The sequence below is a fragment of the Phyllostomus hastatus genome, unplaced genomic scaffold, assembly GCF_019186645.2.
Source record: "Phyllostomus hastatus isolate PE091 unplaced genomic scaffold, TTU_PhHast_1.1 phas_scaffold_501, whole genome shotgun sequence".
NCBI lineage: Eukaryota > Metazoa > Chordata > Mammalia > Chiroptera > Phyllostomidae > Phyllostomus > Phyllostomus hastatus.
In genome coordinates, this window is record NW_025334033.1 from 63,413,330 (window position 1) to 63,432,882 (window position 19,553).

The 19,553-nt window shown below is 45.0% G+C and overlaps 1 protein-coding gene, 1 long non-coding RNA gene and 1 other non-coding gene across 3 annotated transcripts in view; all 3 read right to left on the reverse strand.

The window, feature by feature from the left end:
- Positions 1–1,585, reverse strand: part of CATSPERB (cation channel sperm associated auxiliary subunit beta) — a 74,395-nt gene extending 72,810 nt beyond the window's left edge. Inside the window, exon 1 of the mRNA XM_045823769.1 lies at positions 1,504–1,585. Within this exon, the coding sequence (XP_045679725.1) occupies positions 1,504–1,585 (82 nt within the window). The remainder of the gene's footprint in view (positions 1–1,503) is intronic.
- A 9,867-nt stretch (positions 1,586–11,452) lies between these two features.
- LOC123807968 lies at positions 11,453–19,034 on the reverse strand. The gene is made up of 4 exons (XR_006783736.1): positions 18,943–19,034; positions 18,813–18,847; positions 13,561–13,820; positions 11,453–11,607 (listed from the first exon to the last, which is right to left on the reverse strand). It is a non-coding gene; the product is annotated as an uncharacterized LOC123807968 (long non-coding RNA).
- Positions 17,005–17,100, reverse strand: LOC123809023. The gene has a single exon (XR_006783899.1). It is a non-coding gene; the product is annotated as a Z30 small nucleolar RNA (small nucleolar RNA).
- Positions 19,035–19,553: the final 519 nt, after the last annotated feature.

Here is a 19,553-nt window from a genome sequence, read left to right on the forward strand (position 1 = left end):
CACCACCCAGACTTTCTGGGGCAAAAGATGCACGAATGCTTCCCATTGGCCACTGGTGAGAAATCAGTAGCATTGGGTCATCTGGAGTCCTATCCTCAGGTGTCTCTCTGAGTGACGAGTGGGTCATAGCAGAAGGAATTTGAAGGGACAAATCAAAGAATTTGATTTTCACCTTGTTGTGAAATCAAATCACCGCATTAGAACCAAAAAAAAACCTCATGGGGCTTGACCAAGTGCTCATCCAAGGACAGAAGAGGAACTAGCCTCAAGGAGTGGGAGGTGAAAATAAGTTTTCTTTATGATAGATTGCATGTTATTCATTGTGAAACTTAACAGTTGCTATTGTCAAAATCCTATAAGAAAATACATTAATGCAAGTATCACAAATACGGCTTAAAGTACATTGTGAGATTATAACGTTAAACAGTTTTTAAAGTCATGCCATACATTTACTTTGCCCACACCTCTCAAGGCTGCCAGATCTATTTTGTAAAGCTATAACTTGATTCTAAAGTCCAAATCACTTCTCTGCTTAAAAAATTTGTACTGATACCCTGTCACCTAATGAATAACTCCATAAAGGAAGAGAAGCTAAACAGAAGGAAATGAATTCCTTTGAGCTAATTTGGGCCAGACTCTGGGGTTACATGTGCCATAGGTATTACTGTCTCCTCTTTAAAGAAGACCTAACCACAGCTCAGGAAGATGAAGGTACTGCTCACACGGCTCACCCAGCTCACAGCGGGAAGTCAGAGTGGGACCAAGATGTTCCTGTGTCTGAGGGCCATCCTCCCTTTACCCTGCGAGACAGTGTTGAATGGCCAAGCCCCTCCTTCAAGCTCCCCTGCACACAACCTGCACTCCAGCGCTCCAGGAGTCCTTGTGGGGTTCTATATCCATTCTCTGGATCCTCAGATTTTAACACGTTTTATGATCTGGTTAATTGTTTTTGATCCACCATTGGAAATATGGAGATATGGGAGGTGGGGCCGACTGTATGCATTCTTCCACACCATGTCATATAACTGACTTGAGCACCTTCGGATCTGGGTATCTGTGGGGGGCTTTGGAACCAGTCTGCTGCAGATACCAAGGGGCCACTATAGTTAAATTCTGTCTTTCAGAAAATGTCCTCAGTTTCAATCTACTAGCCTTGTAATTCAGCTTATAATCCATACTACAAACAACTACTCATGGAGAAAAAAGGTTCAAATAAAGTTTTGCAAATATGAAATACTCCTTAAATTTTAAAGATTCTATGATTTCTAAGTAATGAAATATCATAACAAAAAGAGAAGTCTCTATGTATTGATTTTCAACTTAACAAAAGATTCACATTATTAGAAACTTTTGAACCAGAGTACAATAAATAACACCTCAGAAAACTGGAAGATACGGTAATGAAGAGATACTACAAGAAAAATATTTTAACTGTTAGCGAGGAAGGGACATAAAAGAGAACTCCTGAGAAGAAAATGGAGAGTTAGAGAGTCTGAAACTTACCTTTATTATTATATATGATTCCTGATGAAAAACCAAACATGTTCAAAAGTAAAATTATAACATATAAAAATAGCAATTCCATCTGTTGAGAGAAATAAGAATTATTTCTATTTGATAACGTCAAACATACTTTTGAGTTCCTTTGCTGTAAGCTATGACAGAGGTAAGAAACATCCCTTAAGTTAAAAATATTTCTCATTGTGTGACAAGAGCAGATAACATAATAGTTGACTCCAGTAGGCTCTACATGTACTCCCTAACTGGCATGAAAGATATTTAGAAATCCAGTTATTGCAAACTAGAGAGGGTGGCACAGGCTTTTCTTCGGCGGAGATGACTTCTGCAGAGCGGCGGTCAGTTCCGTAGCTGTGTAAAGACAGAACCCGACGTCACGAACACTCTGAGGACGGTACCGCTGCACCTTCACCTGAGATTCCGGCTGCGGCGTTGTGGGGAAAGGCCGTCCACGTGGATCCGGGGCCTCCCTGCACATCCCTGCTGCATGTCGCTTTTCGAGTTGTGTTTGCTGTGGGAGACCTTGAGGGATGAAGTGGTCTCCCTTGGACAAGCGCAGGCTGGTTTCCATGGTGAACCTCCCACGCTCAGGGCTCCTCTCCTGTGGTGCAACCCCCGGTGAGTGTAAGCATCGATGATGGGCTGAATCGTGCCCCTTCAAAAATTCGTATGGAAATCCTAAACCCCAGTACCTGAAAATGTGGTTGTATTTGGAGAAGGTCTTTAGAGACAAGATTAAGTTAAAATGAGGTCACTAGGGTGGGCCCTAATCCAATATGACTGGTGTCCTCACAAGAAGGGGACATTTGGACACACACTTGGACACTGGGAGGACGGTGTAAAGACACAGGGAGAAGGTGGCCGTCCACAAGCCACGGAGAGAGGCCTGGACGGATCCCTGCCTCCTTTCCCTCGGAAGGAATCAGCATTGCCCACACTTTGATCTCAGACGCGGAGCCTCCAGCACTGCCAGACAATACATTTCTGTGGTTGAAGCTTACCTGCTATGTGGTATCTTGCTTAGTGACCCTAGTAAATTAATGCAGCACCCACAATACGTATCTCAGGGGCATGGGGAACTGGACTGAGTGTCATACTGCTTTGAAAATAGTGCCCTTTCCAGAAAAATCTTGTATTATTTTGCTAAACAGTGAAATTCAGAGACACAGCACCATTAGAACCCATCAGGGGTCCTGACCCCGGAAACAAATGACTGAGATGGATGATGGGGTGCCCCCAGAGCCCCAGCGCGGTGGCCTATATTAAGTTATCCTCAAAGTTGTTCCTACTTGGTTCTCTCGAACAAATACAGAAAGATCTCTAATTTTATTTGCATGGATTTGGCTATGTCTATCCTTGACCAAAGAACAAAAAGCTTATTTTGAAAGTTTTTTTTTTTTTTTTTTATGTTTTCATTAGGAGAGGACATAATTCGAGGGAGAGACCACTAAGGAGCAACGTTTGGGTTCTTTATGGCTTTGCCCCTGGCTTCACATCCTCTTATTGTAGCAATTCAGCCTATATGTGCATTTCAATTTAGAGATGGAGTGTCCTTTAGAGTAGATATATGAGGCATCAGGTAACACGTTCAAAGGCCGGTGCTAGCCAGTGACAAAGTTGGCTTAGAACCAAGTGCCCCCGATTCAATAGATCTAGTCAGCACACAGAGATGCTTCAAAATGAAAAATTTAAAAAGCGAAGATATAACCTACATAATTAGAGGTGAATGCTCACCAAGACCGCCAAGGCTGCCCACCACGACTCCGTTCCATGCCTCCCTTGGTCTCCCTCTTCAGGACGACGGTGTTTCTCACCTCGGTACTGCCTTCTTTCAGTAACCATCCCACGGTAACGGGAAGGGGCCGGCTTTGGCCGAACATCAGTTCTGCCCACTGAGATGTTTGATCTTTGGAAAGCTACTTAACTTCTACAAGCTCATTTTCTATTCAGTAAAACAGCAGTAACACTTCCCGTGGTTACTGTGACAATTGAGTGAATAATATATTTAAAACACCTAATCGCTACTTTTCACCGAATAAACCCTTAATAAACAATAGCTTGCAATCCATATGCTTATACACTGAAGCAGCTTCTTCATCCCCCTCACACCCTCTACTCGCCCTCTTAGCAGTTAAATTTACCCCTGTTATCATTCCCATTTAATTATCATTAGTTTTACATAATTGTCAGATATGAGTCACCTCTATGGGCATTTCTTCTTCTTTGGCACCAAGTAAATGCAGGGAATTGACCCCAAAGACGGAACCTACCTCCTCCACAGCTGGTTCATTTGAAGTTACCCCATTACCATGCAAAATTTATGTGGTATAATTTTATACCACAGTAGGGTCCTTATGTCCTACTGTAATTCACTCTTAACGGGATGCCGGACTGGCCGCACTTTTGGTTTTGTGCTTTCCCAAGCTTTCCTCCACGTAGGCTGAGAAAGAAGACCCAAAGTCGGGAGCTGAGCTTTCCGTTTCCTGGTTGAGAGGTAAGTCCTCTTAACTTTGGTATCAGCCAGGCAGCTGCCACCCCATGGAGAACCCTGCTTAGAAAATCTAAAGGACAGGCAGTTGGAATGTCCAGCTAACTGCCTCTTGCAGAGGACCAAAGGTCATTTTTCTTTAAAAATCCACAAGAGGGGGAGTTTCTCAAAACCTACCATCTTTAATACAACATCCAGGGAGGAAGGTTCAGAAACTGCCTGGAGACTATCCGTAAGATATTTCGATCATCATGGGATTACTGAGCACCTGAGGAAAACGTAAAGGTCACAAGATCCAGCCAATCGCACACGATGAGGTTTGAGAGGAGACGGTCTACCAGAGAGAGCTTTGTAACTGTGGCCCGTAGGAAGAGTGGGACTTGAGCAGAGAAGACCTCACTGACGGAGTAAACCACCTAAGTAAACACAGACGGCGCGAAGATGCAACTGAGCTGTGTGTGCGTTGGGATCAGGAAGACCGAACCCAATGCCAGTCTGTTCTCCAGATTTGTGTGTGAATGTCCTTCATGGGGCTGGCTACACCCACTCAGACTGCCTTTGCCTAGTGGGCCGAGACTAACCCATTCTAACTCACTCAGTACCTGACCAGTCAGTCACGAGTGGTCACAGAGGCTAACAAATAATTCTTTAGATGATGACAATAAAACCTGCTTCATACTCACGTTCTTCAGAAGTCCCTTCACGTGGCCACGCAGACCCTGCCTCACCCTCGTGTCATGAAAGATGGCTGGGGTCTGGGTTTAATCTATTCCTGGAAGGGCCTGGGGCAGAAACAGCTTTCTCTGACCCTTTCTGGTGACCTTGATCTAAAGAAGAAAGTTACCCCTCAATCTGAAATAATGTGCCAAACTCAACAAAATCTCTCTCCTAATAAGGGTTCGTTTCCCAGAACCTTGGGGCTGTCTCTTTTGTAGCTGGTTTCCCGCTAGAGAAGGCAAGCAAGCTTATTAGTAACAGAAGCAAGTTATAGTTTTCAGTCTCTGCAGCAACACTGCAATGAGCTGTTTCCCCAAACTGCATCGGAACAGAAATGCCTGCGCAGTCTCGGAGGTACACGTTGATGCTGTGATGTCACGGCACACAGGAGCTGATACAACTAGGAACTGAAAATTTATATCCCATGCACCATTCTTAGGAAGTTCCTTGAAGATGTATGCAAGCAAAAGGGAAGACATGAGATCCAGAAAGAGTCCATCTGGGGGACCGGGGGAGGGTGAGTCCTGGGAAGACAAGTGGAGAGCAAGCAGTCCAGACGGGACAGGTGACAGAGGGCTCCCCTGCTGGGAAACCAAAAATAAGAAATGCACGCAGTGTGAAGCATGATTGAGAAGACAGAAAAAACTCAGAGAGGCACGTGTTCTCTTGTCAACAAGAAAAAAAAATGGAAGGGGATAGGAAGAACAGAATGATCTATAAGGAAGTAACGTTCCAAATCGTGACACAAGATGGCCCTTTTAAAAGAAAGTGTGCTTTTACTTCTCCGGTTTACTTTTTAAATCAAAGCTGTGTGTGGACACAGTGAAAAGAGCCTTGTTGCCCCAAACGGCAGCCTTGCACGCTTCACCCCACTCTCCCTTCCCAGACCCAATCCCTCTCGATCTTTGCTCCTCTGCGCTGTTTTCTGTGTTAGGCGTTACCGGTTGACTTCCCACGCCGCAGGAGGAGGTGTTGGCGCCCTCTCCCCACACACTCCCCACACACGCACACTCCATCCGTTCCTCCATCACTCAGCTGTCGTCCGGTCTGATTTTGGTCTAATTGTCTGTGCATGCCAATTTTCCAGCCCTTTGTCGTTGTGTTTGATTTTCTCAGGGTTTTCTGAATGTTGTCTCCCCAACCCCCTATACTAATTTTTATAATTTCCATAATACTTTTCTTTTGTACTAATTGTTTCATTCTCAGAATTTTTGACAGGTTCTATTCTTGTTTCATTTATGTAATATTCTCTTTTTTTCTGAGACTAACAATAGGGTGATGGTTTGTTTGTTTGTTTTTTAAACTTCCCTGCGTAGTTTGATTTGCCCAAGTTATTTTTCCTTTTTCCTTTTTCTGGTCTCAGTGTTTTGATTTTGAGACTTTCCCAACGTTTTTTTCATGATCCTTGCTCGTTTTCTCAGATTTAGAAGCTTATGTGAAGCTCTGGACCCAAGAGAATGGCCTGTCTGCTGTGGAAAGGGACGAGAAACAGCAGCACACTCTGGAGACGTGGTTTCACGGAGGAATCATCTCCACGTGTTTAGGTCTCTCCCTCTCCAGCTTCTCCAGTTCCCTGGGGTCTTCCCATCTCCTTCCAAAAGAGCGAAGGCCTGCCTGCTGGCGTTCTGGGGTGCCCGTACTTAGGATATAAATAAGCACTCGTCTGCCGCTGCTTTCAGGATGGATCCCGTTTCTCAGAAATTTCCACCAGCCTGGAGATTCTCAGCTCTCTGCTCTCAGCTCTCCTGAGAGTAAACCCGCAGCCTCTGCCTGGCTGGCGGGACAGTTGCCAGACGTAGTGTTGGGGAGAGAGAGGGTCTATGGGTGTTCAAACAGTCCTATTTTTAGCCCTGTTTCTTTGTCCCCAACAAGAGTGCTGCCTGGCCCTGAGCCCTTGGCGGTTCGGCAGCACGAATCCCATCACTTCCAATTCCAATCCCACCCCCACCCCCACCCCCCACCCCCATGCCAGGGGAAGATTCAGCTTTGCACTAGGTCTGCCAGTGTGGTTACCACTTATCCCTCTCCTCTCCAGCTTTCTAAATTTCATTCCACTTCTCCAGGTTTCTCTGTCCTTAGGGGTTTATGCCGCTTTAGAGAGCCCTTTCGTGTTCAGTTCTGTAGGAGTGAGAGTAAATGTGTGTGTTCAACATCAATAAATAGAAATCCCAAGTGCACCATGAATTTAACCATCATGAAATTGATGGAGGACCATGAAAAAGAAATCCGTTTGATTTCAATGCTAGGAACATTCTTTTTAAAATTGTGATGTAACTGACATATAACATTATATTAGTTTCAGGTATTCGATGTGATGACTCAGTATTTGTTTATATTATGATCACCACAGTAAGTCTAGCTAATATCTCTCTAGGGATATTCCCTTTCTGATGGCCTGGTGGTTATGACATTAAAACCATAAAAGAGAAACACAATATAATCCTGGCACGCTATTTGGCTTGGAAACAAACAACATTTACACAGTCATTGTGGCGACACGACCTAAGGGGACCTGCAATGATCTGAGTTCTATCAAATCCCCTCCCCCCTCCCCAGGGTAGGTGGGGCCTGTGACTGCTTCTAGCCAATAGGACACAGCAAAGATGATGAGATGTCACTCCTTTGTTTAGGTTACATTTTATGACCAAGCTGATGGGATGCCACGCCTATGATTTTGTTTCATTACGTAAGAAGACTGAAATATTAAATAAGAAGACAGATCCTTCTGTTGGCTTAGAAGAAGCAAACAGCTGTGCTGGGGACGGCCTGTGGAGAGGGTCACGTGGCAGGGAAACCCAGGCGGGGTCGTTAGGAACTAAAGGTGGCCTCCAGCTGGTAAGCAGCAAGGGCCTCCTCTCATGACCCATTACCTCGTGACCAGGAAGTACATTCTTTCCCAGTTGAGCCTCCAGATGAAAAATCAGCCCGGCCAGCACCTTGGTTGCAGCCCCGTGGGATTCTGAACAGAGAGCCAGGAGTCAGTCGGTCCGGGCTCCTGTCCCACAGAAACAGCACGGCAGTCACTGAGCGATGCAGGCCCCGAGGCTGGGGGTATGCGTTAGGCAGCAGTGGAGAAGGAGGGAAGGTCGCACAATGATCTCACTGAACTGCAAGCTGAGGCTGCTGCCTGCCCACGCTGGCCTCTCGTGACTCTGAATCAATGGGTGAACACGGGGGTACCTCTAGTGGCTGGGGAGACCGAGCCTGACTCCCAAGAGGAAACTTGGTCGGCATTACACAAGACAGGCCAGCAAGAGTAGGTACGGCTTGCGGGAGACTCCCCAGGGCATCTTTGAGTGTTCCCACGCCCTGCGACTGAAGTGCAGAAAACCACCTAATAGGCCAGACCTTCAGGGATGAAAGTAAGGTACCCCACACAATAAAAAAAAAGATGCAGTCAGCTGAGGTGCTTGCTGAGGGTAGAGAAAATGAGAAATGGGTAGAGGAAAGTGGTTAAAAATAATGACCGTGTGACCAGTGGTAGAAATGAGGGCTATTTAATAGTCAGGAGTATTTCCTCCATATTTTAATGTGAATATTTGTGTGTGTGTGTGTGTGTGTATGTATATCTCAAATATTTGGGGGGCTCTCTCTCTGTCATCCTCTTATCCTCTAACATGCGTTTATCAGAAAACTATGTGTCACTCAAGGACTTGGTGTTCTTCTTTGGGGAAGGGTTAGCCTATTCTGTTGTACATGGGGCAGCTGTGTCATGTCAGGCAGAAGTGTGACTTGGTTACTGGCCTTTCATGGACATCAAGGACAAGATGGGCGGATGTTCACAGCTGCCAAGTTGACAAGGGGCGGACCGTGATAGTTCTGTGATGTGTCAGCGTGGCTGCCCTCCCCAGAATTCCTGTTCTAGCGCGCTCCTCACGTTGCTGGGCTGGCTAGAGATAGCCCCTCTCGAGCTGGAGGGCCAAGGGGAGGCAGGTGCCCTTCTGTGGAATCCACATACCTTTTCCCAGGCATTCAACCACAAATCCAGGTGCTGCTGTGAAGGGATTTTGAGGTGTCATCAAAGACCTTAAGCAGGTGACCCTGAATTAATGAATGAGAGATTGTCTTGGGTGGACATAACTTAGTCCAGAGGCTTCAAGCTTTGGCTCATGCTCCTGGGCCCCAGCCTGCTGGGATCTCCCCTTTCTGATCGTCTGCCCCACAGACTCCGGCCTCGCTCAGGCAGCCCGACTGCGTGAGCAACCTCCAAACAAGCAAACTAGGGAGTACACGCATGTGCACATACATATACTTGTACGTCTATATACACACATAGGTAGGTAGATGATTGATTGGTAGATGGTAGAGATGTAGACATAAGTGTGATGTCCTACTGGTTCTGCTTCTCTTGAGCTCTGATACATTCATAACATTTGGGCAGCTTTAAAAGAAAGAAACATTCTTTTCCCCACCGGAGACAACATAGATTAGTAAGAGGTAGGGACTCTGTAGTTGGATTTCCTGGATTCTTATTCTCATGGTCTTTGTTAGCTTTGAAAAAGTTACTTAGCCTCTCTAATGTCGTTCCCTTATCTGAAAACTTGGGATAACAATAGTACCTACCCCATACAGTGTGACGAGTGTGTGTATTTACACACATACACTTTCCCTCATTTAAAGTAGCTTACTATACACCATGTTGTCTCTATGCTTTTGAACCTAACAATGCATCTTGGAGCCTTTTCCTTACATCTGCCCCTTTCTTTGTTAGTGGCTGCCTCGCATTCCACTGGGTGGACGTACATAATTTGTATGACCAGCCACCCATGCTGACACACATTTCAGTCACTCCCAATCTCTTTCTATCACAAAGACTATTCTCATCCACATGTCATTCCACACATGGGTAAGCGCGGCAAGATACATTCCCGGGAAAGACATTGCTAGGTGGAAGGAAAAGTGTTTTTGCAGTGTTGGTGTTCTCAAACCGTTGGTCACAGCTGTCATAGAAACCACGCTCTCGCCACAGCCTGGGAGCGCCAGTGCCCCGCACCGTCCCCAGCCGGAGCACAGTACTGTCACTGCATTTGCAGTCCTCCTGTCACACACTTCCTTTTCCCTTACGTGTTCATTCACAGGGTTTGCTCACTTCTTCTGGATTGTTGGTGTTTTCTTACTGATTTGTAAGCACTTTTTCCATTTTACTGATTTTTAGAGAGAGGAAAGGAGAGAGGAATGGAGAGAAAAAGAGAGACTGATTTGTTCATTTACTGATGTATGCATTCATTGGTTGATTCTTATATGTGCCCATGTTACAGAACAACAAGGGGGAGCCTGGGATGATATACTATTACCCGAAAGGAACCCCCAGGTTTGTTATGTCCACCGCCAGAGGAAAGAGGTCTCTCAATGCCAGAGTCGTGAAAAGGAAAGGAAATGTTTATTTAATGCTATAGAAACTTAAAGTAGTGACCTAATGTTTTCATCAAAATCCCAAAGTCCCTTAAAACACCCACAAACACAAATAGCCCTTCCTTCCCCCCTTTGCCCAGTGTGGGATACCGTATCTCAGGAAAAGAAATAGAAGTCCGTGGCTCAGGCAGCCCCCAGTTCTTCCCAGTAATCCGTCTCAGCTGGGAGGCCTCCCTCAGTTCCCGGCACCATCAGCTGTGTCACCGGAACCTCTGCTAAAGCTGGGTGGTGGTTCCCCCTTCTAAAGCTGTGGGGGTCCCCACTCCAGCAAAGCTATGTGGTCCTCTCTGCACAATGGCTGCGAGAGCCCCCACTCAGCCAAAACTGTGTGGTTCTCCTCCCAGGGCCAAGGGAGTCCCCACTCTGGCAAAGCCTTGTGGTTCTCTCTCTCAGGGCCACGGGAGTCCCCACTCAGCCAAATCTGCATGGTTCTCCCCTCAATGGCTGCCATGTCTGTGTTTAAATCCCTGTGCCAATCTTCCTCTACAGCCCCATTTCTGACTCCTCCCACAATCGGCTACACTTGCCAGCACTCTCATATCCTTCCAGCTTCACTGGGCTGCCATTGCGGGTCTGGGCAGGCATGGCCCCTTGTCATGGAGCCAATTTTCTCTAAGCTCCCATGCAGGCACTGTAACTTGAGGGACCTGCCCCCCCAGTTATGTCTTGGTGGGTAAGTTACTTCCATCCCCCTGGCTCAGAGCATGGCCACAGCCATTTAACATATCTATGCAACCAGTTAAAGGTTATAGATATGTTAAATGACCACACCAGAGGTTAGCTGCAAAGCTGCTGCTGTGTGAAACAGCTCTCAATGGCCCTGCTCCAGGTGTCCCTTCCCCCAGCTCACACCTGTGTGGGGGAAGGGGTGAGGACATCCTAATATTTCCTGAATACCTTGAGTTCTGGACCCTATTCCAAATCCCTATTTGGGGTCCCCCCTCTTGGCATCACCCTGTTACACCCAGACCAGGGATCGAACCCTCAACCTTGGTGCACTGGGGATGACACCCTGGCTGACTGAGCTACCCGGGGAGGGCAGGCATTTTTCTATGTTAGGGAAAGCAGCCCTTTGTCTCTGAGGTGAATTGCAAAAAAAAAAAAATTTCCTCCATCTGTCCTTTGTCATTTGACTTTTTTATGGTGATGTGCTTTTTTTTATAGTTAAATAAATGTCATTTTCTCTTTTATCTTTGGTAATTTATGGTTTCACTTTTAATGTGACTTCTTCGATTCATCTGGAAATCATTTGGGTATGATCTGTATAAAGTAGAGATCCAATTTTTTTTTTCAGGGGGCTGCCCAGTTGTCCAACACCATTTACTAAGAAATCCTTTCTTTCTCCACTCTTATTTACTGAGATGAGACCTTTATTTAATTGCTGTGCATACTTGGGTCTATCTCTGGGTTTTCTATGTTGTGCCTTTGAATTTTTCATCCATTCCTGTGCCAGGATCTCACAATTTCCGTTCCTGCAGAGAAAGATTTCATATTTAGTATAAAGTTAGTACCCTTTCATATAGTACATTTAATATAGGTAGCACCCTCTTTTCAGGCTTTTCCTGGTAAATCTTTCTTTGTCCACGTGGTTTTTAGAAGCAGCGTGTCCAATTCCAAACAAAAACCAAAAATGCCCTGTTGCGGGTTGGGGTCAGCTAGATTAACTTAAGGAGAATGGATATTATGATGTTGAATTTTCCAATCCAAATATGACGATGCCCTTACATGTCTTAAATCTTTCTCCACGGTGTTTTACAATGCTCTTTGTATAGATTTGGCACGTTGCATGCTAGGTGAAAGCCTTTCCTTTCGTCTTTTCAAAGCTATGCAATAGGGCTTCTCCTGTCTCTACTTCTCACCGGCTGTTGTTTGAATGCACGAAGGTTTATTTCTGTGCTTTCTGTCTCAGTGACCTCCCTCACTTATCCCACCGCTGAGCCTTTCTCCATTGATTCCAGGGGTCTGCAAGTATTGGTTTAATCTTCCTCCTTTTAAAATTTCGTTCACTGTTTATTTCTTACTTCAGTCTAATTGCCACGGCCAGCGCCTCCAGAACGAAGATGATGATGAGGAACTCGCCCTCATCTCCCACCTGCCTGTAACGGGGGTGCCTCCAGGGTTTCCTCGTTAAACACGGTGCCTCTCGGCTCTTGTGCAGCCTGCCCATTCATGTTACAGTGGCTGATCTGCTAACAGGGTTGCGTTTGAATGGGCTCAGTTCCTCTCGGCTCATCACACCCCAGGATACCGATTTTGGATCTAGACTCTCTGAGAGGGAAGGGCTTGGCGGAGAGGCAGCAGCCCAGGGGACTGGTGTGGTAGTGTAAGACACCCGAGAGTAGGCACAAATGCAGTAAACTTTGAAAAACGGAATACAAAAACGGTGTCAGGGTGAGGCAGTGATAGAATCATAGTCAAATAAAAACAAAAATAAAAATAAAGTTTTACACCTGGGGCAGAATTCCTTGTTATTTAGACTAAAACAAGAAGACTATTAGGAAAGTTACTGGCCAATGTATTTCTAGTAATTTCTAGAGCTTCTCAATCAGTTTAATGTCAGTTCTTACAAAGGAACTTAGAAGTAACTGGAAAAACAAGATTACCTACAAAGAAATACTGAATTTTGCCATATATAATGCATTCTATTTTGCCAAAATTTTTGAGGGAAAAATAAGGATGCACATTATACATGGGTAGTACTAATTCTGTATCTATATAAATATTTTTTAAATTATTTGATTTATATAAATGTTTTTAATTCTTTTATTTATGCTTATACATTAAAAGCATAACTCTAAGAAAGCAATAATGATATCCATAGGCAAAATAATACCCTGGAAGAATATGATAATCAGTTTTGTCTCTAAATATAAAATTAAAAAATTGAATTAAAAAATTAAAATGAAAGATTCTTCTCCTGAAAGCTTGGGCCAAAAACATCAGTGCACATTGTACACGGGAGTTCCTTAATAATGGCAAAATAAAGTAGCTAGAAAGACAATTGACACTAAGGATAATTAAAGCTAGGAGGCAAAGGGGAAAGACCTTCAAAGTGTTGAGAAGAGTAACTGTCAACTTATAATTATGTACCCAGCATAATTATCTTTCAAGAATGAGGGCGAAATAGTCTTTAGTAGACAGAAATAGAGTATGTTTACTATCAATAGTTCCACACTAATAGAACTTCTATAGTACGGACTTCAAGAAAGAAAAGAACCCCAAGAAGATGATTATAAGTCCAAGACAGAATGGTGTGTTAGGAGGAAAGAGGGGGAAAGAAGTCAAGTGAAAGCCTCCTGTTTGACTCACAGAACTGCTGGCAGGGCTGAGGGGCGCCGAGGCCACGGCCAACTCTCACGCCACAGAAGACACTAGCAGCACGTTGTTGCAGCTGCCATGGAAACCACTGAACACCCACCACTTACCGCACACCCTCCACTGGCACTGAGCGCAGGCTGCGGCCTCTGGAGACTGGGTGTTGCTGAGATGCCCTGCCCTTTGCACTTGTTGAATGAATGAATAATGGGTAGGAGGAAGGACAGAAAGAAAATAGGTCCAAGATGAGAAAAATACAGCGAACGCAGCAACTTTCTGTGATACAGCAAAACAAAAGTCAGAAACTCTGGTCTTGCAGGTTCCAAACCATTATACGCTCTCTCCGACCAGATTCCGGATCGCACCGCTCCTGCAGAGATGAAAACAGGCCCCAGTGAAGAAGTCGCTGGGTGTTGGGGGCAAGGACTGGGGGATTCGGGCACACTGCAGCGGGGCTGGCTGTAGGACAGGTCACGCTCGGATGTCAATCCAGGACCAGCCCTTAAAGGGAAACTGGCCCTTCACATCAGATCACTCTCCTGCTCACACAGCCGGAGGGTAGAAATGTAACACGTTCACATACGTGGAGCAGATGATGTCGGCACTGTGCCCGAACCCACTGGGATTCCCGGACCTTTCCTGCATGCCGCTCCTGGGTGCTCCCTGTGTCTCTGCTGGTTGACTGCTCAGGCTGCCAAAGGCCACTGTGCCCAATGGCCTGAAGTTCCCGGGGATTCGTGCCTCCCCAGGGGCCATCCTGAAGCTCAGGGCTCTCAACTGGGGGCAATTCTGACCTCCAGGGGTCACAATGTCTAGAGGCATTTTTGGCTGTCCCCACTGGCTTCTAGTGAGTAGAAGGCAAGGACGCTGCTACATCCTACAATGATCGGACAAGACCCTCAGTCCCACAACCCCGAACAAAGAATCAGCCAGCCAAAATGTCAACAGTGCTGAGGCTGAGAAACGCTATCTCCCGAGATAGATTGGATAGGAACTACAGGAATCCCTGGTGGTTCGAACTGACGTGCCATCGAAGGGACTGAAGCATGCTCTCCCAGTGCACCCGGACAAGCAGCACAGACTACAGCGCTCTTCTGAGTAAGATTCGGAAGGGCATGTTCCAACAGATCTCGAAGTGCTCGGAGGCAGAGCTAAGCGCTCATCCAAGTAGCTAGACACGGAGGAGAGCAGGGGCCTGAATCTTAGCAAGTTGGACATTACTCTGAAGAATCAGCTCTCAGCCCGTATTGGGGTCTAAACACACTATGAGTTCACATCCCGGAACCTGGCAGTTGCCGGAGAAACCCCTCTCACGTGTTCATGAACCTGTGGACACAACTTTGGGGGCCAAGTTTCCTGCTTGAAACATCTTCCTGGAGCAAAAAGGAAAAGGGTCCCCCAAATCACATACAAGAAGGAGAGAATACTATTTATAGTTGGCTTCTCTGAGTTGATAAAAATTTAAATACAACCTATTTGCTTCTGAATCCGGGTTTGTTCACGTGACAGGTAGAAAGATGACACCACACTTAAGTTTGACTTCACTTTCCTGTGTGGCGCAAACCTCTCGCACCCTCTTTAAACAAAGGGCTAGCGGAGAAATCCCACGTGTTACGTAATTAGCCAATGTTGCATCTTGCTGGGAAAAATTTACACTCCCAACAAGAAATTCCAGGAATGAAAGCGTGCTCAGTTTTATTATTAGAAAGGTTCCCTCTTCCAGGAACCATAGTGAGTATGCTAAAATGACAACATTCATTCCTGGATTGTTGATTTCTCTCAAAGGGATTTAAGAAAAAACTTACGATTCTTGCAGAAGGGCCTCTGACATAATTCTCTCTCATCTTTGATAATGCTATATTGAAATGTGCATCAGAAAATCTTCTAAGGTGCCTAACATTTTGACAGACTAGTGGCGGTCAGTAAAGGTAGGGTGACAGCTGAGATGGAGTCAGAAGTTTTCAGCTGGTTCCTGAGATAGGGGGCCCTCACCCTGCACCCCACCCAAGTCTTGCTCCCCAGGAATCAGGCAACGAGGGGTGTACTCTCCTCTCCGTGGTGTCTTTGGGAGACCCCCTCAGTAAGAGAAGGGCCTAGAAACCATCTTCCACGACCAACCCCACAAGGCTCTGTGACTACCTGTTATCAATTGACAGACAAATACATGTTTAACATGTTTTCAGATCCAAGATCTCAAAGTTCATTATTTGCTCCCAAGAGTATAATTGCCCATATTTTAGTCAGTAGCAAATCAATCCTTTTAAGCTGTGATTCACACTGCTTATAGTGACTAGATGGAAAAATTTGAAACTAAATAGCAATGACTTTTTTAACCCATAGATGACCACGCCTTGGGAACACAGTATACCACCCAAGAGGATGGAATGAACATTGTTTGAGACTCAACTCCAATTTTCTACTATGTTTAAGAAAAATGCACTTATTCTTAACAGGGCGGGGCAACTGAGCATACTGATTCAATGAAGGCTATCTTGTGGCCACTTGTGGCATTTAAGAAATAATAATAAATGTAAAAAACAAGGTCTCCTTTATTTCTTCCCAGTCTGACATGTCCATCTTTACTTGGATTTAGAAAGAACGGAAACTCGAAGCACGTCCTCATAGCGAGATATTTTTCCTTTCCAATCACGTCCAAGTAAACATAACTGAACTAGGTAGAACTCTAATGGTTAAATAATGCTAAATAAACTATATCTTAAGATTCTATGATTCTAAGATCAGACAGGCTAAATAACTAATAATATTTTAAAACAGGAATTCTAGTGTGCAAATCTACACTTATGTTAGATATCATCAATTACTGAAAAACAGGATTGGGAGAGGACAAAGAAAATTGGCCTAATAATAATAACAGCTTATGAAGAGTCGAAGACTCCGTGGTCTAATTGCAAATTGAAAGAGTGACATAATGTGGTGGAATGAATGGAACCCTGGGTCACGTTAATAGAAGGATTCCAGCTAGACCACAGAAGAGAATAATCTTGTTGCAAGTGCTATGCAAACCAGAAATGCTGTAATTTCTTAATAAGTAATTTCTAATGCTTTTTTCAAAAGCAAAAATGGCATAGCACTGCCAGTATTAACTCACGCGTCCGGGGCCCTAAACCCAAACTTGGGTAAGGCTGAGAAAAGGGATGGTGTGATTATGAATTTATACGTCAACTGGGACGTTGTTTTTAGATAAGAGTGACATTTACATCGGTGGACTTTGAGTCCAGAAGACTGCCCTCCATAATGTGGATGGATTTCACCCAATCCCTTAAAGGCCTAAATAGGAAAAAAAAAAAAAAAAAAAGGCAGCCTCCCTGAGCCGGGGATGAGAACCGCACCACCTGCCCTCCTGGGTCTCGGGCCTGCCAGCCCACACTGCAGCTGTGGGACTTCCCAGGCGCTGTCAGGGGGAGCCCATCCTCATAACGTACACATCTGTAATACATTATTTTAACTATGAATGAAGATAATTCATTTTAATTAGATATTTTAATTGTATTAAATACATAATTAAAATATTTTTCTTTTTTTCTTCACCCCCCCAGCTCAGAGAGAAGATGAAGTGATCATACCCTAGTCGAAGGCAACACCAAAGAATGGCAATGGCAGGCCAGACTCTACTTCATTCATCTTGGCATTAAAATATTTTAATATGCCCTGGCTGGCATAGCTCAGTGGATTGAGCGCGGGCTGCGAACCAAAGCGTCGCAGGTTCGATTCCCAGTCAGGGTACATGCCTGGGTTGCAGGCCAGCTCCCCAGTGGGGGCCATGTGAGAGGCAACCACACATTGATCCTCTATCTTTTTCTCCCTCCCTTCCCCACTCTAAAAAAATAAATAAAATCTTTAAAAAATAATAAAATAAAATATTTTAATATACGTTTTATAAATAATGTTGGCTCTGTTTCTCTGGAGAACTGTAATGCAGAAGGCTTCCTGGAGAAAGTGATCCTAAGCTGAGACTGTCATGCTGCGTGGAAATCACGGAGGTGAAGTGGGGCAGAAAAAGGAAGGCACCGACCGGAGGGCTCAGACAGTGGAAAAAACAACGCAAGCGGAGCCAAAAAGGGCGACCCTGTCTACGAGACACAGAAAAGCCCAGACCCAAGTTAACGATACCGGGGGCTGGGATTTTATCACAGTCTGAGTTTCACTCCGTGTCCTGAGAAAAGCATTCCCGAGGGACGTGGATTTACATATCATCAAATTACTTTTCTTTTTCTCAGGGCAGACTAGGATTTCAAGAGACTTCTGGCATGTAATTAATCTCTTAGTATTAACTGTTGCTGTTTAACTGGAGTCAGATCAGATGGGGAGCTCTCCAACTGTGCACGGCCTATCGTTACAGCACAGGCCGGCTGAACGCTTCTTCCCACCGCTTTCTCACGGACACGCATGGGAGGCAGTCTATAAATATACACCGAGTGAATTTAAAACATGAAAAGTTTTAAAGAACTGTATATAGATTTATATAGATTTAATTATAAAATGGAAAAAAAGAATACAGAAATGAAATCTTCTCTGGATCCCTCATAGATACCCAGTACACATCAGTGAACTTAACCTGATTTACCTGGACCTTACATTTACCTGATCAATTTCAGGTTATTTACCTTTACCTGATCAATTTTAGGTCATTTACCTAAGATAAACCATGTCTCAGGAGCTTATAGTTTTCCTTGGGTGAGGACATTAATTAATCTCTTCAAATGGACACGGGGATACTTACGACCAAATTGGCTTGGTGATGGTAAGTGATGTATTACTTCTGTTTTATCTCCATGCCTACGACTTTGTATGTATTTTTCCCTCATTATTATTACGCCATGACACAATTATTTGAAGTCTTAAACATAGCCTTCTCCATAAGTAAGCTTTCAGCTGTTTTTTCTAGGTACACTATAGTAACCCTTCCCCTGCACCGAAAAAAATTATTAACAGTCTCTGTTATTGTGAGCACATCCCACAGACAGGAGGCAGGAAGGCTAACCTCGGATTAAGTAAATTCCTCAGTAGCTTTAGCGCTAGAACTTGTAACTCTCTAGCAGACACTGCTGTGATATGCTAAACTGATAATAATGACTACCCCATTGTGTTGGTTAACAATGAGGATGACAAAGGACTTTCAGGTAACTTGGCGCCACCACCCTACCAAAGGGGTCAAGACGTCACTGCGTGAAGGAATCTCTTCTCTCAATATTTGGTAACATCATCAACTAATGTTCCATAATGAAGTACTCCCGACACTTGCAGAAAATACTGTGGCAGTACAGGGACTATGGGGAAATCTTTAAAACACAAACCGTAATATAAGACCACAGTTTTTTTCCAAAATAGCCGTACACCATACCTGGAATGGTAAAGCTGTCTCTCATTATTTTCTTCCTAAGGCAGAAAAAGAGAACACTGTCACTTTCAGAGAAGCACGCGGAGGTGCTGGGTAGTATCAGCAGGACACTTCTGACCCTCTCCAATCTGACCCTGTGATAAAGACGAAAATCCTGCAGGAGCGGCGCGGCGCACGCAGAGACAGAGGCAGGTGTTTTCCACCAACCACTCCCCCACATCTTCGGAAGACAGATCGCCACTGGGAAGCTCTGGACTCCAGCCGTCCAAATCCCCAATGGTTACAGATTCACAGGACAGAGCCCGAGAGGAATGCTGCGCTGATAACCTTCCCTTCCCTCCCTGGCGCTGGGAAGCCTCCCAGCCCAGCACAGCATCCGCCCTGTCTGGCTCCCTAACCCTTGGAACGCTGGCGCCGTATCTCCCGGCACGGCTCCTACAGTGTTAAAGCTATTGCAGCTAATGCAGCGAAAATGAGTCCAAAAGTTTCTAAAAAAGGAAGAAAAACGCTTTGTAATCAACCATGTCAAGTACTTCAAATGCTATCGATGGAACCGAAACTATAAACCTAAAGACTTCATTTATACACCACGAAACACACATCTGCGTGTTACCAGGGCGGTGGGAACGCCTACTCCTGCACTACAGATGCCCCGGACACGTCTGGGAGACGCCATAAAGTGGGATTAGAACTTAACAAACTGAGACTTCATTGATTAAACAAACGATAACCTGCCTGGCCAAA